The following is a 20,785-nucleotide window of genomic DNA, read 5'->3' as shown; positions in this document are numbered from 1 at the left end:
GAGTAGAGTAGAATGGAGTAGAGTAGAATGGAGTAGAGTAGAATGGAGTAGAGTAGAATGGAGTAGAGTAGAATGGAGTAGAGTAGAATGGAGTAGAGTAGAATGGAGTAGAGTAGAATGGAGTAGAGTAGAATGGAGTAGAGTAGAATGGAGTAGAGTAGAATGGAGTAGAGTAGAATGGAGTAGAGTAGAATGGAGTAGAGTAGAATGGAGTAGAGTAGAATGGAGTAGAGTAGAATGGAGTAGAGTAGAATGGAGTAGAGTAGAATGGAGTAGAGTAGAATGGAGTAGAGTAGAATGGAGTAGAGTAGAATGGAGTAGAGTAGAATGGAGTAGAGTAGAATGGAGTAGAGTAGAATGGAGTAGAGTAGAATGGAGTAGAGTAGAATGGAGTAGAGTAGAATGGAGTAGAGTAGAATGGAGTAGAGTAGAATGGAGTAGAGTAGAATGGAGTAGAGTAGAATGGAGTAGAGTAGAATGGAGTAGAGTAGAATGGAGTAGAGTAGAATGGAGTAGAGTAGAATGGAGTAGAGTAGAATGGAGTAGAGTAGAATGGAGTAGAGTAGAATGGAGTAGAGTAGAATGGAGTAGAGTAGAATGGAGTAGAGTAGAATGGAGTAGAGTAGAATGGAGTAGAGTAGAATGGAGTAGAGTAGAATGGAGTAGAGTAGAATGGAGTAGAGTAGAATGGAGTAGAGTAGAATGGAGTAGAGTAGAATGGAGTAGAGTAGAATGGAGTAGAGTAGAATGGAGTAGAGTAGAATGGAGTAGAGTAGAATGGAGTAGAGTAGAATGGAGTAGAGTAGAATGGAGTAGAGTAGAATGGAGTAGAGTAGAATGGAGTAGAGTAGAATGGAGTAGAGTAGAATGGAGTAGAGTAGAATGGAGTAGAGTAGAATGGAGTAGAGTAGAATGGAGTAGAGTAGAATGGAGTAGAGTAGAATGGAGTAGAGTAGAATGGAGTAGAGTAGAATGGAGTAGAGTAGAATGGAGTAGAGTAGAATGGAGTAGAGTAGAATGGAGTAGAGTAGAATGGAGTAGAGTAGAATGGAGTAGAGTAGAATGGAGTAGAATAGAATGGAGTAGAATAGAATGGAGTAGAATAGAATAGAATGGACTAGAATGGACTAGAATGGACTAGAATGGACTAGAATAGACTAGAATAGACTAGAATGGACTAGAATAGACTAGAATAGACTAGAATAGACTAGAATAGACTAGAATAGACTAGAATGGACTAGAATGGAATGGAGTAGAATAACATAGATACAATATAGCTCAATCCATTGTTGAATGGAAAATGGTCTTGAGTGTTGGAGTGTGTATTTCACGCTTACTGCATGTAGAAAGTATTATATTGATGCTACACTTCACACTCTGTTTATGTAGTATTCATGACGTCTGTGTGCTCTGTGCAGTAGACCTGACGCTCAACGCCTGGCTGCCCTGCACTGTCTGCTGCTCTACATGGGACCCAACGCTGCACTACAACTGAAGGTAGGAGATGCAAGCAAAACCCCTGAGAACACTTTGCTCAGAGAGAGAGAGAGAGACACAGAGGGTGTTTAACAATATATATTTAACCTTTATTTAACCACGCAGGCTAGTTGAGAACAAGTTCTCATTTACAACTACGACCTGGCCAAGATAAAGCAAAGCAGTGCGACACAAACAACAACACAGAGTTCCACATGGAATGACCTCAGTTATCCAAACTTCTGAATACTGCCCCCTATCCCTAAAAAGTTTTAACTTGGCTTTCGAAGACCTTAGAAAGGCAGGGTAGGATAGATATAGGTCCGTAGCAGTTTGGGTCTAGAGTGTCTCCCCCTTTGAAGAGTGTGTGAGATAGAGAGAGAGAGATGTTTTGGAGGGAGAAGTTCAGGACTGGGTTCTGACCAGGAGTCAGGTTGTTTATAACAGAGAAAGTGCTGCACTTGAAATTTCCATCTGCAGTACTTGTTCTAAATGGTGTCTCTGTGGCCATGACAACTCACTAACACAGAGAGGTAACCCATCTTAGAGGTCCACGACGACGAGGCTGCTGTGGTTTTATCAATTCTGTGGAAGCCCCTTACATAACATGGCTTTATACATGTGTGGTAACACTGGAATTGCTATAGTAACAATACCAAGATGTTGTTACATAGCATAGCCCGGGTGTTACTTCATGTGTTTTCTCTGCAGATCATAGATTGGATCTGTGACAATGTCATGCCGTTCGACACCTTCGATCAAATTCAGGAATTTATTCTAGGTAAGTGGAACAAGACAATATCATCATTTTAAAATCTATTTTTGTGGTGTTTTATGTAAGAATCATCGTCTCCCTTCAACGACAGCGTCACTGTACAGGCTCGTCTATAAGAAGTGTCTCAGTCTGGATGAAGTCCTACCCTACTCCTCTGTGTTTGAGAAGAAGAAGGTACCGGAGGGTCTCGACCAGGTCCCTGGTGTCTCCTGCACCACAGAGCTCCATGCTGAACCAGTGTTCAAAGGAAAGGTAAGATATCTGTCACACACTCTAGCTATTCAACCACCCGATCAGTCACGTGTGTCATATTTAGTGATTTATTTCCAGGTTAGACACTAGGGGGCAGACATGAGTGGGAAGCAGATCCAGTGCCCAGTAACAGATAAAGAATGCATATCTAATGAATTCAATGAAGAAGAGTTGTGTTGAAAGAAGGGACGTGATAATATTATATAATCTGGGCTATTTCCAATGAAATACCCAGTGATTATTCTGTAGATGGAGGCCTTCTTTAATTAAAGGCAAAACATGAACCATTTGTTACAATCAAGTGCATTTTATTTAATGTTATGCAGTAGGAACCCCATGTCATAAATCATTTTGTTTCCAAGGAGGTCTCAAGATGACCATAACAGATGGACTTATTTTGCACAAACAGTAAAAGTAGTAAACATCTGGTGTTTACTAGATGTTTGGTAATGTTTCGCTGCAGGCCAGGAGTCTCCAGGGCTTTTGGGAAGAGCTGCAGTGGAGCACAGAAAAGATGAAGTACTTTGAGGCGGTTCCAAACCCACGATACAGAACATCTCAGAACCTGCCAGACTGGACCAAGCTGCTCACTACCCTGGTGAGTTCTGTTCAGACCTAGAAATATGTAGCAGCATTGGTGAGTTCACACAGATTAGAGGATCAAACTGCAGATCCAGAACCTCTCACAGTCTGCTAGACTGGACCACACTGCTAACTACCCTGGTGAGTTCACACAGAGAGACTGGACTATAGAGGATCTCTGGGAGCTCAGTCCACCACAGGAACCATGGTCTCTGTCTGATCCCAAGCTTTATACTGCAGCTAGCAGTAGGACAGTATAGAACCATGGTCTCTCTGTCTGATCCCAAGCTTTATACTGCAGCTAGCAGTAGAACAGTATGGAACCATGGTCTCTCTGTCTGATCCCAAGCTTTACACTGCAGCTAGCAGTAGGACAGTATGGAACCATGGTCTCTCTCTCTGATCCCAAGCTTTATACTGCAGCTAGCAGTAGAACAGTATGGAACCATGGTCTCTCTGTCTGATCCCAAGCTTTATACTGCAGCTAGCAGTAGGACAGTATGGAACCATGGTCTCTCTCTCTGATCCCAAGCTTTATACTGCAGCTAGCAGTAGGACAGTATGGAACCATGGTCTCTCTGTCTGATCCCAAGCTTTACACTGCAGCTAGCAGTAGGACAGTATGGAACCATGGTCTCTCTCTCTGATCCCAAGCTTTATATTGCAGCTAGCAGTAGGACAGTATGGAACCATGGTCTCTCTCTCTGATCCCAAGCCTTATACTGCAGCTAGCAGTAGGACAGTATGGAACCATGGTCTCTGTCTGATCCCAAGCTTTATACTGCAGCTAGCAGTAGAACAGTATGGAACCATGGTCTCTCTGTCTGATCCCAAGCTTTATACTGCAGCTAGCAGTAGTACAGTATGGAACCATGGTCTCTGTCTGATCCCAAGCTTTATACTGCAGCTAGCAGTAGAACAGTATGGAACCATGGTCTCTCTCTCTGATCCCAAGCTTTATACTGCAGCTAGCAGTAGGACAGTATGGAACTATGGTGTCTCTGTCTGATCCCAAGCTTTATACTGCAGGTAGCAGTAGGACAGTATGGAACTATGGTCTCTCTCTCTGATCCCAAGCTTTATACTGCAGCTAGCAGTAGAACAGTATGGAACCATGGTCTCTCTCTCTGATCCCAAGCTTTATACTGCAGCTAGCAGTAGGACAGTATGGAACCATGGTCTCTGTCTGATCCCAAGCTTTATACTGCAGCTAGCAGTAGAACAGTATGGAACCATGGTCTCTCTCTCTGATCCCAAGCTTTACACTGCAGCTAGCAGTAGGACAGTATGGAACTATGGTGTCTCTGTCTGATCCCAAGCTTTATACTGCAGCTAGCAGTAGGACAGTATAAAAACATTCATCATTTCCAATTCCTGACATATATTCTCTTATAGAACCACTTCAACAAGTTCCTAGCGTTTAAGAGCGTTGGGTCAGTAACCGAAAGGTCGCTGGCTCGAATCCCTGAGACGAATCTGTTGATGTTTCCTTGAGCAAGGCAATGAACCCTAATTGCTCTTGTAAGTTGCTCTGGATAAGAGCATCTGCTAAATCAGTGATTCCCAACCAATGGTACTAGGACCCTGGGGGCACTTGGACTATCCACATGGGGTACTTGAGAAGACTCATGACACCATAGGTCTACTGGTAACATCCACATGAGGGGGTACTGCGGGCAGAGCAACATTTAGCTGGTGGTACAGTAACAGGTTGGGAACCACTGTGCTAAATGACTAACATGGACGTGTAACATATAGTACAGTATACCTTCATAAGAGGAAGTCAGAGAACACATTCCTCCCTCTGTCTGTTCCAGAAGTCAGAGAACACTTTCCTCCCTCTGTCTGTTCCAGAAGTTAGAGAACATGTTCCTCCCTCTGTCTGTTCCAGAAGTCAGAGAACACATTCTACCCTCTGTCTGTTCCAGAAGTCAGAGAACACATTCTACCCTCTGTCTGTTCCAGAAATTAGAGAACATGTTCCTCCCTCTGTCTGTTTCAGAAGTCAGAGAACAAGAAGGCTTCTAACTATCTGCGTCACATTGAGGAGAACACTAAACAGTAGGTGGAGAACCGAAGAGCGAAGGGTCTCTTGTGTGTTGACACACAGGGATCAATAACACTGATAGATAATAACACTCAGACATACAAACAGTTTCCATTTAAAAGTCAAGTCAGTCATCATCTGATATTTCCTCTGTTATTTTCAGAGTTCTGTCGATGGTGGACAGCTGGAATCTTGGTAAGATGTCACATTCTAAAAGTCAGTATCAATTAATGTTAGTAGAAGGAATGTAAGAAACCTTGTCTCTAGGAATGTAAGAAACCTTGTCTCTAGGAATGTAAGAAACCTTGTCTCTAGGAATGTAAGAAACCTTGTCTCTAGGAATGTAAGAAACCTTGTCTCTAGGAATGTAAGAAACCTTGTCTCTAGGAATGTAAGAAACCTTGTCTCTAGGAATGTAAGAAACCTTGTCTCTAGGAATGTAAGAAACCTTGTCTCTAGGAATGTAAGAAACCTTGTCTCTAGGAATGTGAGAAACCTTGTCTCTCTAGGAATGTAAGAAACCCCTTCTCTAGGAATGTGAGAAGCCTTGTCTCTAGGAATGTGAGAAGCCTTGTCTCTCTAGGAATGTGAGAAGCCTTGTCTCTCTAGGAATGTGAGAAACCTTGTCTCTCTAGGAATGTAAGAAGCCTTGTCTCTAGGAATGTGAGAAACCTTGTCTCTCTAGGAATGTAAGAAACCTTGTCTCTAGGAATGTAAGAAACCTTGTCTCTAGGAATGTAAGAAACCTTGTCTCTAGGAATGTAAGAAACCTTGTCTCTAGGAATGTAAGAAACCTTGTCTCTAGGAATGTAAGAAACCTTGTCTCTAGGAATGTAAGAAACCTTGTCTCTAGGAATGTAAGAAACCTTGTCTCTAGGAATGTAAGAAACCTTGTCTCTAGGAATGTGAGAAACCTTGTCTCTAGGAATGTAAGAAACCTTGTCTCTAGGAATGTAAGAAGCCTTGTCTCTAGGAATGTAAGAAGCCTTGTCTCTAGGAATGTGAGAAGCCTTGTCTCTCTAGGAATGTGAGAAACCTTGTCTCTCTAGGAATGTGAGAAACCTTGTCTCTCTAGGAATGTGAGAAGCCTTGTCTCTAGGAATGTGAGAAACCTTGTCTCTAGGAATGTAAGAAACCTTGTCTCTCTAGGAATGTGAGAAGCCTTGTCTCTAGGAATGTGAGAAACCTTGTCTCTCTAGGAATGTGAGAAACCTTGTCTCTCTAGGAATGTAAGAAACCTTGTCTCTCTAGGAATGTAAGAAACCTTGTCTCTCTAGGAATGTAAGAAGCCTTGTCTCTAGGAATGTGAGAAGCCTTGTCTCTCTAGGAATGTAAGAAACCTTGTCTCTCTAGGAATGTAAGAAACCTTGTCTCTAGGAATGTGAGAAGCCTTGTCTCTCTAGGAATGTGAGAAGCCTTGTCTCTCTAGGAATGTGAGAAGCCTTGTCTCTAGGAATGTGAGAAGCCTTGTCTCTCTAGGAATGTGAGAAACCTTGTCTCTAGGAATGTGAGAAACCTTGTCTCTCTAGGAATGTGAGAAACCTTGTCTCTCTAGGAATGTGAGAAACCTTGTCTCTCTAGGAATGTGAGAAGCCTTGTCTCTCTAGGAATGTGAGAAGCCTTGTCTCTCTAGGAATGTGAGAAACCTTGTCTCTCTAGGAATGTGAGAAACCTTGTCTCTCTAGACCTTGGTATTGGTCCTTTGGCTATGAAGCTGTTATTATGATTATTATTCATAGAATAACACTGGTATATTAAGACGCTGGCAGGTCATTTAACGTGAGCTTATTTACCCTTGACTACAGATAGGAAATATTTTCTGCTTCAGTTTAAGAAATCCCCCAACTTGAGTTTCAGGGTCACATACTTGAGTCCACTAGAGAACATCGCTCTCGGAGCCCACAGTTGTTGCTGATTTATCATTCAGGGAGAGAGAGAGAAAAGAGGGGAAGAATGCCACATGGTTATATAAGAATAGGAGGAGGAGGGCGTCTCTCTCGCTTTCTTTCTTTCTCCCTCTCTTTTTTTCTCCTCTCTTTCACTGCTTCCTGACCCCAGTGCAAATGTGGTAGCTCAACCACGAGATTGGACATCGCTCTACCTCAACCTCACATGGGCCACGCTCGGACAATACACACCCTCACTCTCTGTCACACACACTGCTCTGTCGCTCAGAACTGCAGTTCTGAAATACATAAAAAGCGTCAAGACTTCTGCCTGAAGCCCATACACGCCGCAGTGTACATGTTGGACCCCAAGTATGCTGGCAAGAGCATCCTGTCTGGTGCAGAGATCAACAAGTCCTATGGTGTCATCACTACCGTGTCTCACCACCTTGGCCTGGATGAGGGCAAGGTTCTTGGCAGTCTGGCGAAGTACACTTCCAAGCAAGGGCTTTGGGATGGAGATGCAATATGGCAGTCGTGCCAACATATCTCATCAGCCACCTGGTGGAAGGGACTTTGTGGATCTGAGACTCTTTTCCCTGTTGCCTCCATCATCCTCCAAATACCACCAACATCAGCCTCCTCAGAGCGCAACTGGTCCTTGTTTGGGAACACACACACCAAAGCACACAACAGGCTGACCAATACAAGGGTTAAAAATTGGTGGCCATCCGGACAAATTTGAGGGTTTTTGAGCCTGACAATGAGCCATCCTCAACAAGGTTGGAAAGTGACAGTGAAGATGAGGCCTCGGAGTCTAATGTTCAAGAGGTGGACGTTGAGGAGGTCCAGGAAGAAGACATGGAAGGCTTAGAGGCAGACAACCAAAGCTTTAGTTTCTACACTATCATTTTATGATATTATGTTTATGTTGAAAAGGTTTTTGGGAGCTGCGATGGATCATTGGGGATCATTCAATATTCCCTTTCTTTTGTTGTTCAGTGAAATCATCCCATGTGACGAGTCAACTCATTTAATTCAAGTTCAATTCATAACTAAATCGTTTTTTAAATTTCTATTGGAAGGATTTAATCATTTGAATTATGTCTACTTATGATAAGGTAAAAGGTTTATGTGTCTGTCTCCATATGATATAGTAAATATATCCAATGCAAAAAACATCAATATTTAAATGGTATTAATTTGCATATATTCCTGTTAATTCCCATATATTCCCGTTAATTCTCATGGAAAGTTTCCACCTCTGAATATTCCCCAGAATGTGCAACCCTATTCACTCATCTCTCTTAAATCATTAGGCAATCCCCTTCCTCGTCCTGACTCATGACTGTTTGTTTTGCCTGATGTACAACTCTCTGAGATGTCATAAAGTCTAAATACACGGTGTTATGGTTTTCCTCTGCAGATCAGAAAGTGGTTCCGTTGTTCCAGGAGGAGGATAGCCAGCAGAGGGCGCTCATAGGCCTGGTGAGTCAGAGGATACAGCAGCCATCGTACTCTGGGTGGAAGGTGCCCTCGGGCACAGACAGATCTAGGATCAGCTTACCCTCCCCAGATCCTAATCTTAACCATTAGGGGGGGAAATGTTAAACTGATCTGAGATCAGTGTCAGCACTGTTTTAGCGCTGGGTTGGAATGCAGGCTTGTCCAGCTTACCAAGACCAAGGTTCATCAGGGCAGGCAGTTAGCTGACAACACACACACAATGACAAAAATAGTTGTCCCTTTTCCATCCTGACATTGCAGTCTATTCCCAGGAGTTTTTAGCCTTACAGCAGTAACTATTTCCATCCTGAAATTGCTGTCCCTGAGGTTTAAGTGACGTTAGCTTTTCAGCAGGTTATATTCTACCTATCCCCAGTTGTAAAACACTAGGGTAGCTGTGGTCCTCTCAGCATCACCCAGCAGGGTAACTATTCTACCTATCCCCCGTTGTAAAACACTAGGGTAGATGTGGTCCTCTCAGCATCACCCAGCAGGGTAACTGTTCTTAGACCCGTCAGCTCTGCTCCCAGCAGGCTATTCCATCTGCAGGTCAGATACACACTCCTGGAGCAGGAGAGACCTATCTGCAGTGTGTGTGTGTACCTGCAGTGTGTGTGTGTGTGTGTGTACCTGCAATATGTGTGTGTACCTGCAGAGTGTGTGTACCTGCAGTGTGTGTGTGTCTGTGTACCTGCAGTGTGTGTGTGTACCTGCAGTGTGTACCTGTGTGTGTGTGTGTGTGTGTACCTGCAGAGTGAGTGAGTGAGTGTGTGTGTGTGTGTGTGTGTGTGTGTGTGTGTGTACCTGCAGTGTGTGTGTGTACCTGCAGTGTGTACCTCTGTGTGTGTGTGTGTGTGTGTGTGTGTGTGTCTGTGTACCTGCAGTGTGTGTGTGTGTGTGTGTGTGTGTGTGTGTGTGTACCTGCAGTGTGCATGTAAGTCCCAGCAGGCTCCTGCTCCACTCTCCTTCCTTTTAATAAGAATGTAGGACACTGTTAGAGGAGCAGGGAAACAGAGAAACAGTGGTACAGGGAAACAGTGGTACAGGGAAACAGAGAAACAGGGAAACAGTGGTACAGGGAAACAGAGAAACAGAGGAACAGGGAAACAGTGGTACAGAGAAACAGAGGAACAGGGAAACAGTGGTACAGGGAAACAGAGAAACAGAGGAACACGGAAACAGAGGAACGGGGGAGCAGGGAAACAGTGGAACAGGGAAACAGGGGAGCAGAGGAACAGGGAAACAGTGAAACAGGGGAGCAGAGAAACAGGGGAGCAGAGGAACAGGGAAACAGGGAAACAGGGGAGCAGAGAAACAGGGGAGCAGAGAAACAGAGGAACGGGGGAGCAGAGGAACGGGGGAGCAGAGGAACAGGGGAGCAGAGGAACAGGGGAGCAGAGAAACAGGGGAGCAGAGAAACAGGGGAGCAGAGAAACAGGGGAGCAGAGAAACAGGGGAGCAGAGAAACAGGGGAGCAGAGAAACAGGGGAGCAGAGAAACAGGGGAGCAGAGAAACAGGGGAGCAGAGAAACAGGGGAGCAGAGAAACAGGGGAGCAGAGAAACAGGGGAGCAGAGAAACAGGGGAGCAGAGAAACAGGGGAGCAGAGAAACAGGGGAGCAGAGAAACAGGGGAGCAGAGAAACAGGGGAGCAGAGAAACAGGGGAGCAGAGAAACAGGGGAGCAGAGAAACAGGGGAGCAGAGAAACAGGGGAGCAGAGAAACAGGGAAACAGGAACACAGGAGAGCAGGGAAACAGTGGAACGGGGGAGCAGGGAAACAGTGGAACAGGGAAACAGTAGAGCAGGGAAACAGAGAAACAGGGAAACAGAGTAACAGGGAAACAGAGAAACAGGGAAACAGAGGAACGGGGGAGCAGGGAAACAGTAAAACAGGGAAACAGGAGAGCAGGGAAACAGGGAAACAGAGAAACAGGGAAACAGAGGAACGGGGGAGCAGGGAAACAGTGGAACAGGGAAACAGGGGAGCAGGGAAACGGGGAAACAGTGGAACGGGGAAACAGTGGAGCGGGGAAACAGTGGAGCGGGGAAACAGTGGAGCAGGGAAACAGTGGAACAGGGAAACAGTGGAACAAGGGAACGGGGGAGCAGAGAAACAAGGGAGCAGAGGAACAGGGAAACAGGAGAGCAGAGGAACAGGGAAACAGAGAAACAGGGAAACAGAGGAACGGGGGAGCAGGGAAACAGTGGAACAGGGAAACAGGGATACAGAGGAACAGGGAAACAGGGAAACAGAGGAATGGGGGAGCAGGGAAACAGTGGAACAGGGAAACAGGGATACAGAGGAACAGGGAAACAGAGAAACAGGGGAACGGGGGAGCAGGGAAACAGTGGAACAGGGAAACAGGATAACGGGGGAGCAGGGAAACAGTGAAACAGGGAAACAGAGAAACAGGAGAGCAGAGGAACAGGGAAACAGGAACACAGGGGGGCAGAGAAACAGGGGGGCAGAGAAACAGGGAAACAGAGAAACAGGGAAACAGGTTACAGGGAAACAGAGAAACAGGGAAACAGGAACACAGGAGAGCAGGGAAACAGTGGAACGGGGGAGCAGGGAAACAGTGGAACAGGGAAACAGTGGAACAGGGAAACAGTGGAACAGGGAAACAGGGAAACAGGGGAGCAGGGAAACGGGGAAACAGGGAAACAGGGAAACAGGGGAGCAGGGAAACAGGGGAGCGGGGAAACGGGGAAACGGGGAAACGGGGAAACAGTGGAACGGGGAAACAGTGGAACGGGGAAACAGTGGAACGGGGAAACAGTAGAACGGGGAAACAGTAGAACGGGGAAACAGTAGAACGGGGAAACAGTGGAGCAGGGAAACAGTGGAGCAGGGAAACAGTGGAGCAGGGAAACAGTGGAACAGAGAAACAGTGGAGCAGGGAAGCAGAGGAGCAGGGAAGCAGAGGAGCAGGGAAGCAGAGGAGCAGGGAAGCAGAGGAGCAGGGAAACAGTGGAACAGGGAAACAGGGGTGCAGAGGAACAGGGAAACGGGTGCAGAGGAACAGGGAAACGGGTGCAGAGGAACAGGGAAACGGGTGCAGAGGAACAGGGAAACGGGTGCAGAGGAACAGGGAAGCAGAGGAACAGGGAAACAGGGGGACATCAAGGGAACCACATACACACACACAGACAGACACCTTCAATGTGAAATGTTGTGTTTTCTATAGATGGTGGACAAGCTGAGAGAGCACCTCAACAGACACCTGCCTCGTCTGGGGAAGAAGAAGATCGACGTGCTGGTGGTGAACTACGTGGCCAAGCTGGTGTGTGTAGTTATTCTACAGTGCATTACCCAAACACTGTTTATTGTTTTTGCGGGTACAGAAAGAAAGGGCTGTGTTGACAAAGAAAGGCCTGAGACAGACAGATTGTAGTTGAGAAATGACAATAACCATTATCCTCCAATACATGTATTTCCTCCTGTGGATGACAGATCTACTTCCCACAGTTCACAGCTCAGTTATGACGTCAGAGAGGCTCTGTACGGTACACATAGATATCACTGACTGAAGAAGAACACCCTGAACATGGAAGTAATGCACTCCATATCAGGAAGACACAAGCCGTTCCATAAAGTGTGTGAGTGTGAGATTGTGTGTCAGGATGTAAATGTGGTGGTGTTTCTTCCTGTTATTGCAGTAAGAGAGAGAGGGGAAGAGGATGTGAGGAGTCATGCTTGGTCAGTCACAGTGTGTGTTAGTTGGCTAGCGGTGTGTGTGTGTGTGTTAGTTGGCTAGCGGTGTGTGTGTGTGTGTTAGTTGGCTAGCGGTGTGCGTGTGTGTGTGTTAGTTGGCTAGCGGTGTGCGTGTGTGTGTGTGTTAGTTGGCTAGCGGTGTGTGTGTGTGTGTGTGTTAGTTGGCTAGCGGTGTGTGTGTGTGTTAGTTGGCTAGTGGTGTGTGTGTGTGTGTTAGTCGGCTAGCGGTGTGTGTGTGTGTGTTAGTTGGCTAGCGGTGTGCGTGTGTGTGTGTTAGTTGGCTAGCGGTGTGTGTGTGTTAGTCGGCTAGCGGTGTGTGTGTGTGTGTTAGTTGGCTAGCGGTGTGCGTGTGTGTGTGTTAGTTGGCTAGCGGTGTGTGTGTGTGTGTGTTAGTTGGCTAGCGGTGTGCGTGTGTGTGTGTTAGTTGGCTAGCGGTGTGTGTGTGTGTGTTAGTTGGCTAGCGGTGTGCGTGTGTGTGTGTTAGTTGGCTAGCGGTGTGTGTGTGTGTCGGGATGTAATGGGTGTGAAAGTGGCAGTGTATAAATAAATCATAGTAACACCTGTTTCTCTTGCTACGTGTTGGATGGACTACTATTCATTTGTTGCTCAATAGAGAAAATAGGAAGTGTTACAGTGTGTGAAACTAGAAATAGGAAGTGAATGTGAAACGTTTTAAAAGTGGTCTTATCATGTAACATTTGAGTAAATCAGATGTTTAAATTCTCAGAGCATTCATCCCTGACCTCTTTTCTGTGTGTGTTGTTGTGGGTGTGGTGTGTGTTTGTTGTGTTTGGTGTGTGTGTGTGGGTGTGTTTGGTGTGTGTGTGTGTATGTGTGTGTGGTGTGTGGGTGTTTGGTATGTGTGTAGCTGGAGCTGATCAGACGCATGCTGGAGTCTGTGTGGCTGAAGTACAAACTGGGCCCTCTGGTGCTGTGCTTGTAAGTTGCTCCCTGTGTTAGTGTGTGTGTTTAGTGTGTGTTAGTGTGTATGTGTGTTAGTCTATTATTGTGTGTTTGTGTTAGTGTGTGTGTGTGTTTAGTTTGTGTTAGTGTGTGTGTGTGTGTTAGTCTATTATTGTGTGTGTGTTTAGTTTGTGTTTGTGTGTGTGTGTGTTAGTGTGTGTGTCTACAGTGTGTATGTAAGTCCTGTTCCATTGATGTTTACTATCCTATCTGCTGTAGAAAGCAGCAGGGGAGTTCAGCGGAGTGGGCAGTGTTTCACGTGATGTGTCGGATACTGGAGGCTACAAAGACTCTGTGTCTCCCCCTCCCTCCTGGTAAGAAGAACCCTGTTTAATCTCCTCACAATAACACGGTTTATTCATGTATTTTACCCTGTTCAACCTTCTCGAAATAACCAAGACGTTAAATTAACTTTAACCTCCCTGTCCAGTGTCTCAAAATAACAAAGCACTTCAACAGAGCTCATAGAGAGCCTGCCTCTACAATATTAAATAAATATTCAAGCAAATGGCATCTGACGTGGTGTTGCTGTGTGTCTGCAGGGTATCACACTCTACTGTCCGTGTTGGGGGTTCGCTGTCTCCCCAGACACACCTTCCTGCAGTACGTTGACCATGGTGTGCTGCAGCTCACTGAGACCTTCGTCTCACGACTCATGACAGGTTCACGCTGCACTACACACACACACACACACACACACACACACACACACACACACACACACACACACACACACACACAGGGCTATAGACACACAATATGTACATATACCCTGTATATACACACAATTTATCAGATTGGCATGATTCAGTTATTGTGCCATAATGTAATTTCTCAGTAATTACTACAGGAAGGTGTGTCCTCATGAACACTGAGTCAGAGAGCTGGCAATACAGTTCTGTACTTTTCCACAGTAAGCTGGAACCTCTTAGATTCATTACTGTCTGACTTACAGTGTAGCCGCGTCTGCCTCCTCCATGCTTCAATAGAGATTAATACTGTAACCATGTCTGCCTCCTCCATGCTTCAATACAGATTAATACCGTAACCGCGTCTGCCTCCTCCATGTTTCAATACAGATTAATACTGTAACTGTCGAAAGTGGATTTTGGTCAAAAGGAGTGCACTATATAAGGAATAGTGTGGCATTTGGGAGGTCAATCTAATCTGAGGACACTAACAGCAATAGCTCAGTCACAAAATGTAAGATGCCGCTCTGTTCATTGATTTATCATGGTCACTGTAACTGTCAAAAAGCCTTTGAGTTATAGGTCTGGGAGTTCAGTGTGAAGGTGACATTACAACGTTAGAAAGATACAGTAGACACACACTCTCTCACACACACACACACACACACACACACACACACACACACACACACACACACACACACACACACACACACACACACACACACACACACACAATATGAAGTACATGTTCATCAAAGTTTATACAACAGGTGGGTCTAATCTGAATGATGATTGGTTAAAACCACATTCCAGCCGGTGTCTTTCACAAATGACCACCGGCTGAATGTATGACGTTGAAATGGAAGAATGTTAAACTCTTCCTTAGTGACAGTTTTGAAGTCAACAACTTGTTTTCTTCTCTGCTAGCCAGCCCTCGAAGCAACGCACATCGCAGTTTGTATTCTTAACTGTTTTTTTTTCGTTGCGGCTTTTCTCTCTGTCATTCAGTGTCGCCCAAATCTGAGAAGATCTAAATAGCTAAATGTTCCTCTCATCCATTTTAGTTTTGGCAACAACAACAACAAAGTGTCGATTTAGCTCGTCAACTGGAAACAGTTGTGTATGTTGCTATGACAACCAGCTCAATTTGTTGTCTGTCTAGTTCGGACACATTCACTTTATATGAGAAGGTAGAGAAAAAAAACAATTAAGACAAGGAAGGAGAGACTGACAGCAAGTTTTTATACAAATTTGAAAACCAAATGCCACTCTATAAGAAATGGGAGATAATGTCTTGATGCTTTTTATAGTGGAGATCAAGTTGATGCATTTCCTGGCAGGGTTGATGAGACAGTCATAATGAGCTAATGAGGCATGATTCCGCCTGGCATAGAACATGTGCTCTCTCGTTAGGAGAGAGTGCTTCATAGTTTCATCATAGTGCTTGATAGTTTTTGCAACTGCACTTGAAGAAACATTAAAAGTTCTTTAAATTTCCCGGATTGACGGACCTTCATGTCTTAAAGTAATGATGGACTGTCGTTTCTCTTTGCTTATTTGAGCTGTTCTTGCCATAATATGGACTTGGTATTTTACCAAATAGGGCTATCTTCTGTATACCACCTCTACCTTGTCACAACACAACTGATTGGCTGGTACTGTAGTTGGAGTGAGGGACTGGCGAGAGGGACTGGCGAGAGGGCCTGGAGTGAGGGCCTGGAGTGAGGGCCTGGAGTGAGGGCCTGGAGTGAGGGCCTGGAGTGAGGGCCTGGAGTGAGGGCCTGGAGTGAGGGCCTGGAGTGAGGGCCTGGAGCGAGGGACTAGCGAGAGGGCCTGGCGAGAGGGCCTGGAGCGAGGGCCTGGAGCGAGGGCCTGGCGAGAGGGCCTGGCGAGAGGGCCTGGAGCGAGGGACTGGCGAGAGGGACTGGAGCGAGAGGGACTGGAGCGAGAGGGACTGGAGCGAGGGGCTGGAGCGAGGGGCTGGAGCGAGGGACTGGAGCGAGGGACTGGCGAGAGGGACTGGAGCGAGGGACTGGAGCGAGGGCCTGGCGAGAGGGCCTGGCGCGAGGGCCTGGAGCGAGGGCCTGGAGCGAGGGCCTGGCGAGAGGGACTGGAGCGAGGGCCTGGCGAGAGGGAATGGAGCGAGGGCCTGGCGAGAGGGACTGGAGCGAGGGACTGGAGCGAGGGATTGGAGCGAGGGATTGGAGCGAGAGGGACTGGAGCGAGAGGGACTGGAGCGAGAGGGACTGGAGCGAGAGGGACTGGAGCGAGAGGGACTGGAGCGAGAGGGACTGGAGCGAGAGGGACTGGAGCGAGAGGGACTGGAGCGAGAGGGACTGGAGCGAGAGGGACTGGAGCGAGAGGGACTGGAGCGAGAGGGACTGGAGCGCGAGGGACTGGAGCGCGAGGGACTGGAGCGCGAGGGACTGGAGCGCGAGGGACTGGAGCGCGAGGGACTGGAGCGCGAGGGACTGGAGCGCGAGGGACTGGAGCGCGAGGGACTGGAGCGCGAGGGACTGGAGCGCGAGGGACTGGAGCGCGAGGGACTGGAGCGAGGGACTGTGTTGTGTAGATGTTGCACAGTGTAGTGTTTACCAAGACCATGATCATGGAACGTAAGCGCTAGAAGGCCAAGTGCCAGTACCACTCCCACCCACAGTCCTGCAGGGTTTCATCCCTGTTAGACACAAGCTCAGACTACACATGCCCTCATCCCTCATCCAGCTTGAATTGCAACAATACTTGCATTCATATCTTCATATCTATAGTTGTTTATTTACAAAGATATTCTCGTGTTATTGCTATAGCCAAACAGTTTGCTTCAGAGAATGTAAATGTCTTGAGTTACACTCTTGTAATACAAAGGTCACCTAGTACAAACCCTCCCTGACAGTCAGTACCTGGTAAGAAGAATGGTGCAATGCCTACAGCCCTAGATACCCGTTCATGCTTGGACAGGTTTCTCAAACACTTGCATTGACATCTCAATCTTTTAAGATCTCCCATTACAACACAGTCTTGTATTAAGAGGTTATAATACCCAAACAGTGGGATGTTAGTGTGGAAACAGGAACACGGACTCTTTTTGTACCGGGGAACAATCAGAAGGCAATACTAGAGACTGTTTCATGCTTGGCCAGTTTCAGTACAGTTTATATCACAGCTCTTCCCCAGGGGACAAACAAAACAATCTCTGAAGATGAAAGCAAAGTACAAAACATGTTTTCAGTATTTCGTCTAGACGGTGATAAGGAAAATGTTAGAATTCTGGGGAATAAGTTCTGTGTAAGAAAGTGGCAAAATTAATTGGTGTAATTGCCCTTAAAGTCTTTTGAATAATGTAGTACCGTAGTTAGATATGGTTGATATGGACTTTACCTTGGTGTTTTTCACACTCCCAGAAAGTCTTCCTGGGACAATAGAAACAGTATTACTGAGGATGAAAGGTTTCGATGATTTTAAGTAATTAAAAAACGGTCTACTTTTCCTCTTGTGTAGATCTAGACAACAGTGATGCCAACGAGGAGCTGAAGTTCAGCATTCTGAAGAGACTACCGGAGGTAAAAGTTACATTGCTCTCAAAGGTGTTAATTGCATCGTGTAGTTGCTGATATTTGTTACTTACAGCTGTCTAAGCAGTGGAATGTGATTTCTATTTTTAGCCAATCAGATAATTATTGGACTGTTGTTGCAGCCAAGAGGGGAAGTGGAGAAGGTACAACAGAGAAACGAAGCATTCCTTCTGCTGTTCATTCTCATAAGTGGGGATTCCGACCCGAGTTAAGAGCACGTAAATGGAACGTAATTCCCTTTAGATGCACTTCTCTCTATGCATATTCTGACCTCGGGTTTGTTTGGGGCGGAGGTGTCTACAGTCGTATTCTGACCTCGGTTTTGTTTGGGGTGGAGGTTAGAGCGTGGCGGAGGTGTCTACAGTCGTATTCTCACCTCGGTTTTGTTTGGGGCGGAGGTGTCTACAGTCGTATTCTGACCTCGGTTTTGTTTGGGGTGGAGGTGTCTACAGTCGTATTCTGACCTCGGGTTTGTTTGGGGCGGAGGTGTCTACAGTCGTATTCTGACCTCGGTTTTGTTTGGGGTGGAGGTTAGAGCGTGGCGGAGGTGTCTACAGTCGTATTCTGACCTCGGTTTTGTTTGGGGTGGAGGTTAGAGCGTGGCGGAGGTGTCTACAGTCGTATTCTGACCTCGGTTTTGTTTGGGGCGGAGGTTAGAGCGTGGCGGAGGTGTCTACAGTCGTATTCTGACCTCGGTTTTGTTTGGGGTGGAGGTTAGAGCGTGGCGGAGGTGTCTACAGTCGTATTCTGACCTCGGGTTTTGTTTGGGGTGGAGGTTAGAGCGTGGCGGAGGTGTCTACAGTCGTATTCTGACCTTGGCTTTGTTTGAGGTGGAGGTTAGAGAGTGGCGGAGGTGTCTACAGTCGTATTCTGACCTCGGTTTTGTTTGAGGTGGAGGTTAGAGAGTGGCGGAGGTGTCTACAGTCGTATTCTGACCTCGGTTTTGTTTGGGGTGGAGGTTAGAGCGTGGCGGAGGTGTCTACAGTCGTATTTCGACCTCGGTTTTGTTTGGGGTGGAGGTTAGAGCGTGGCGGAGGTGTCTACAGTCGTATTCTGACCTCGGGTTTTGTTTGGGGTGGAGGTTAGAGCGTGGCGGAGGTGTCTACAGTCGTATTCTGACCTCGGTTTTGTTTGGGGCGGAGGTTAGAGCGTGGCGGAGGTGTCTACAGTCGTATTCTGACCTCGGTTTGTTTGGGGTGGAGGTTAGAGTGTGGCGGAGGTGTCTACAGTCATATTCTGACCTCGGTTTTGTTTGGGGTGGAGGTTAGAGCGTGGCGGAGGTGTCTACAGTCGTATTCTGACCTCGGTTTTGTTTGGGGCGGAGGTGTCTACAGATACGTCGTATTCTCACCTCGGTTTTGTTTGGGGTGGAGGTTAGAGCGTGGCGGAGGTGTCTACAGTCGTATTCTGACCTCGGTTTTGTTTGGGGTGGAGGTTAGAGTGTGGCGGAGGTGTCTACAGTCATATTCTGACCTCGGTTTTGTTTGGGGTGGAGGTTAGAGCGTGGCGGAGGTGTCTACAGTCGTATTCTGACCTCGGTTTTGTTTGGGGCGGAGGTGTCTACAGATACGTCGTATTCTCACCTCGGTTTTGTTTGGGGTGGAGGTTAGAGCGTGGCGGAGGTGTCTACAGTCGTATTCTGACCTCGGTTTTGTTTGGGGTGGAGGTTAGAGCGTGGCGGAGGTGTCTACAGTCGTATTCTGACCGTGGCTTTGTTTGGGGTGGAGGTTAGAGTGGCGGAGGTGTCTACAGTCGTATTCTGACCTCGGGTTTTGTTTGGGGTGGAGGTTAGAGCGTGGCGGAGGTGTCTACAGTCGTATTCTGACCTCGGTTTTGTTTGGGGTGGAGGTTAGAGCGTGGCGGAGGTGTCTACAGTCGTATTCTGACCTCGGTTTTGTTTGGGGTGGAGGTTACAGCGTGGCGGAGGTGTCTACAGTCGTATTCTGACCTCGGTTTTGTTTGGGGTGGAGGTTAGAGTGTGGCGGAGGTGTCTACAGTCATATTCTGACCTCGGTTTTGTTTGGGGTGGAGGTTAGAGCGTGGCGGAGGTGTCCACAGTCGTATTCTGACCTCGGGTTTGTTTGGGGTGGAGGTTAGAGCGTGGCGGAGGTGTCTACAGTCGTATTCTGACCTCGGTTTTGTTTGGGGTGGAGGTTACAGCGTGGCGGAGGTGTCTACAGTCGTATTCTGACCTCGGTTTTGTTTGGGGTGGAGGTTAGAGTGTGGCGGAGGTGTCTACAGTCATATTCTGACCTCGGTTTTGTTTGGGGTGGAGGTTAGAGCGTGGCGGAGGTGTCTACAGTCGTATTCTGACCTCGGGTTTGTTTGGGGTGGAGGTTAGAGCGTGGCGGAGGTGTCTACAGTCGTATTCTGACCTCGGTTTTGTTTGGGGTGGAGGTTAGAGCGTGGCGGAGGTGTCTACAGTCGTATTCTGACCTTGGTTTTGTTTGGGGTGGAGGTTAGAGCGTGGCGGAGGTGTCTACAGTCGTATTCTGACCTTGGTTTTGTTTGGGGTGGAGGTTAGAGCGTGGCGGAGGTGTCTACAGATACATCGTATTCTGACCTCGGCTTTGTTTGGGGTGGAGGTTAGAGCGTGGCGGAGGTGTCTACAGTCGTATTCTGACCTCGGTTTGAGGTGGAGGTTAGAGTGTGGCGGAGGTGTCTACAGTCGTATTCTGACCTCGGTTTTGTTTGGGGTGGAGGTTAGAGTGTGGCGGAGGTGTCTACAGTCGTATTCTGACCTCGGTTTTGTTTGGGGTGGAGGTTAGAGCGTGGCGGAGGTGTCTACAGTCGTATTCTGACCTCGGTTTTGTTTGGGGTGGAGGTTAGAGTGTGGCGGAGGTGTCTACAGTCATATTCTGACCTCGGTTTTGTTTGGGGTGGAGGTTAGAGCGTGGCGGAGGTGTCTACAGTCGTATTCTGACCTCGGGTTTGTTTGGGGTGGAGGTTAGAGCGTGGCGGAGGTGTCTACAGTCGTATTCTGACCTCGGTTTTGTTTGGGGTGGAGGTTAGAGCGTGGCGGAGGTGTCTACAGTCGTATTCTGACCTTGGTTTTGTTTGGGGTGGAGGTTAGAGCGTGGCGGAGGTGTCTACAGTCGTATTCTGACCTTGGTTTTGTTTGGGGTGGAGGTTAGAGCGTGGCGGAGGTGTCTACAGATACATCGTATTCTGACCTCGGCTTTGTTTGGGGTGGAGGTTAGAGCGTGGCGGAGGTGTCTACAGTCGTATTCTGACCTCGGTTTGAGGTGGAGGTTAGAGTGTGGCGGAGGTGTCTACAGTCGTATTCTGACCTCGGTTTTGTTTGGGGTGGAGGTTAGA

At 47.1% G+C, this 20,785-nt stretch overlaps 1 protein-coding gene across 5 annotated transcripts in view; it reads left to right on the top strand.

The window, feature by feature from the left end:
- The window catches only part of gsap (gamma-secretase activating protein), a 35,253-nt gene that overhangs the window by 9,654 nt on the left and 4,814 nt on the right, over positions 1–20,785 (top strand). For 2 of the 5 annotated variants that reach the window (XM_055937265.1, XM_055937262.1), the window contains exons 17-28: positions 1,419–1,497; positions 2,188–2,257; positions 2,343–2,503; positions 2,967–3,101; positions 5,088–5,146; positions 5,296–5,327; positions 8,445–8,506; positions 11,714–11,809; positions 13,109–13,179; positions 13,423–13,517; positions 13,746–13,865; positions 17,394–17,455. In XM_055937265.1, coding sequence (XP_055793240.1) covers positions 1,419–1,497; positions 2,188–2,257; positions 2,343–2,503; positions 2,967–3,101; positions 5,088–5,146; positions 5,296–5,327; positions 8,445–8,506; positions 11,714–11,809; positions 13,109–13,179; positions 13,423–13,517; positions 13,746–13,865; positions 17,394–17,455 — 1,042 coding nt within the window. The remainder of the gene's footprint in view (positions 1–1,418; positions 1,498–2,187; positions 2,258–2,342; positions 2,504–2,966; positions 3,102–5,087; positions 5,147–5,295; positions 5,328–8,444; positions 8,507–11,713; positions 11,810–13,108; positions 13,180–13,422; positions 13,518–13,745; positions 13,866–17,393; positions 17,456–20,785) is intronic. The other 3 variants (XM_055937263.1, XM_055937266.1, XR_008761286.1) reach the window with 3 other exon arrangements.

The sequence above is a fragment of the Salvelinus fontinalis genome, chromosome 11 (genome assembly GCF_029448725.1).
Source record: "Salvelinus fontinalis isolate EN_2023a chromosome 11, ASM2944872v1, whole genome shotgun sequence".
Lineage (NCBI taxonomy): Eukaryota > Metazoa > Chordata > Actinopteri > Salmoniformes > Salmonidae > Salvelinus > Salvelinus fontinalis.
Note: the sequence above shows the minus strand (reverse complement) of the source record. Positions and strands in the feature narration are given on the sequence as shown.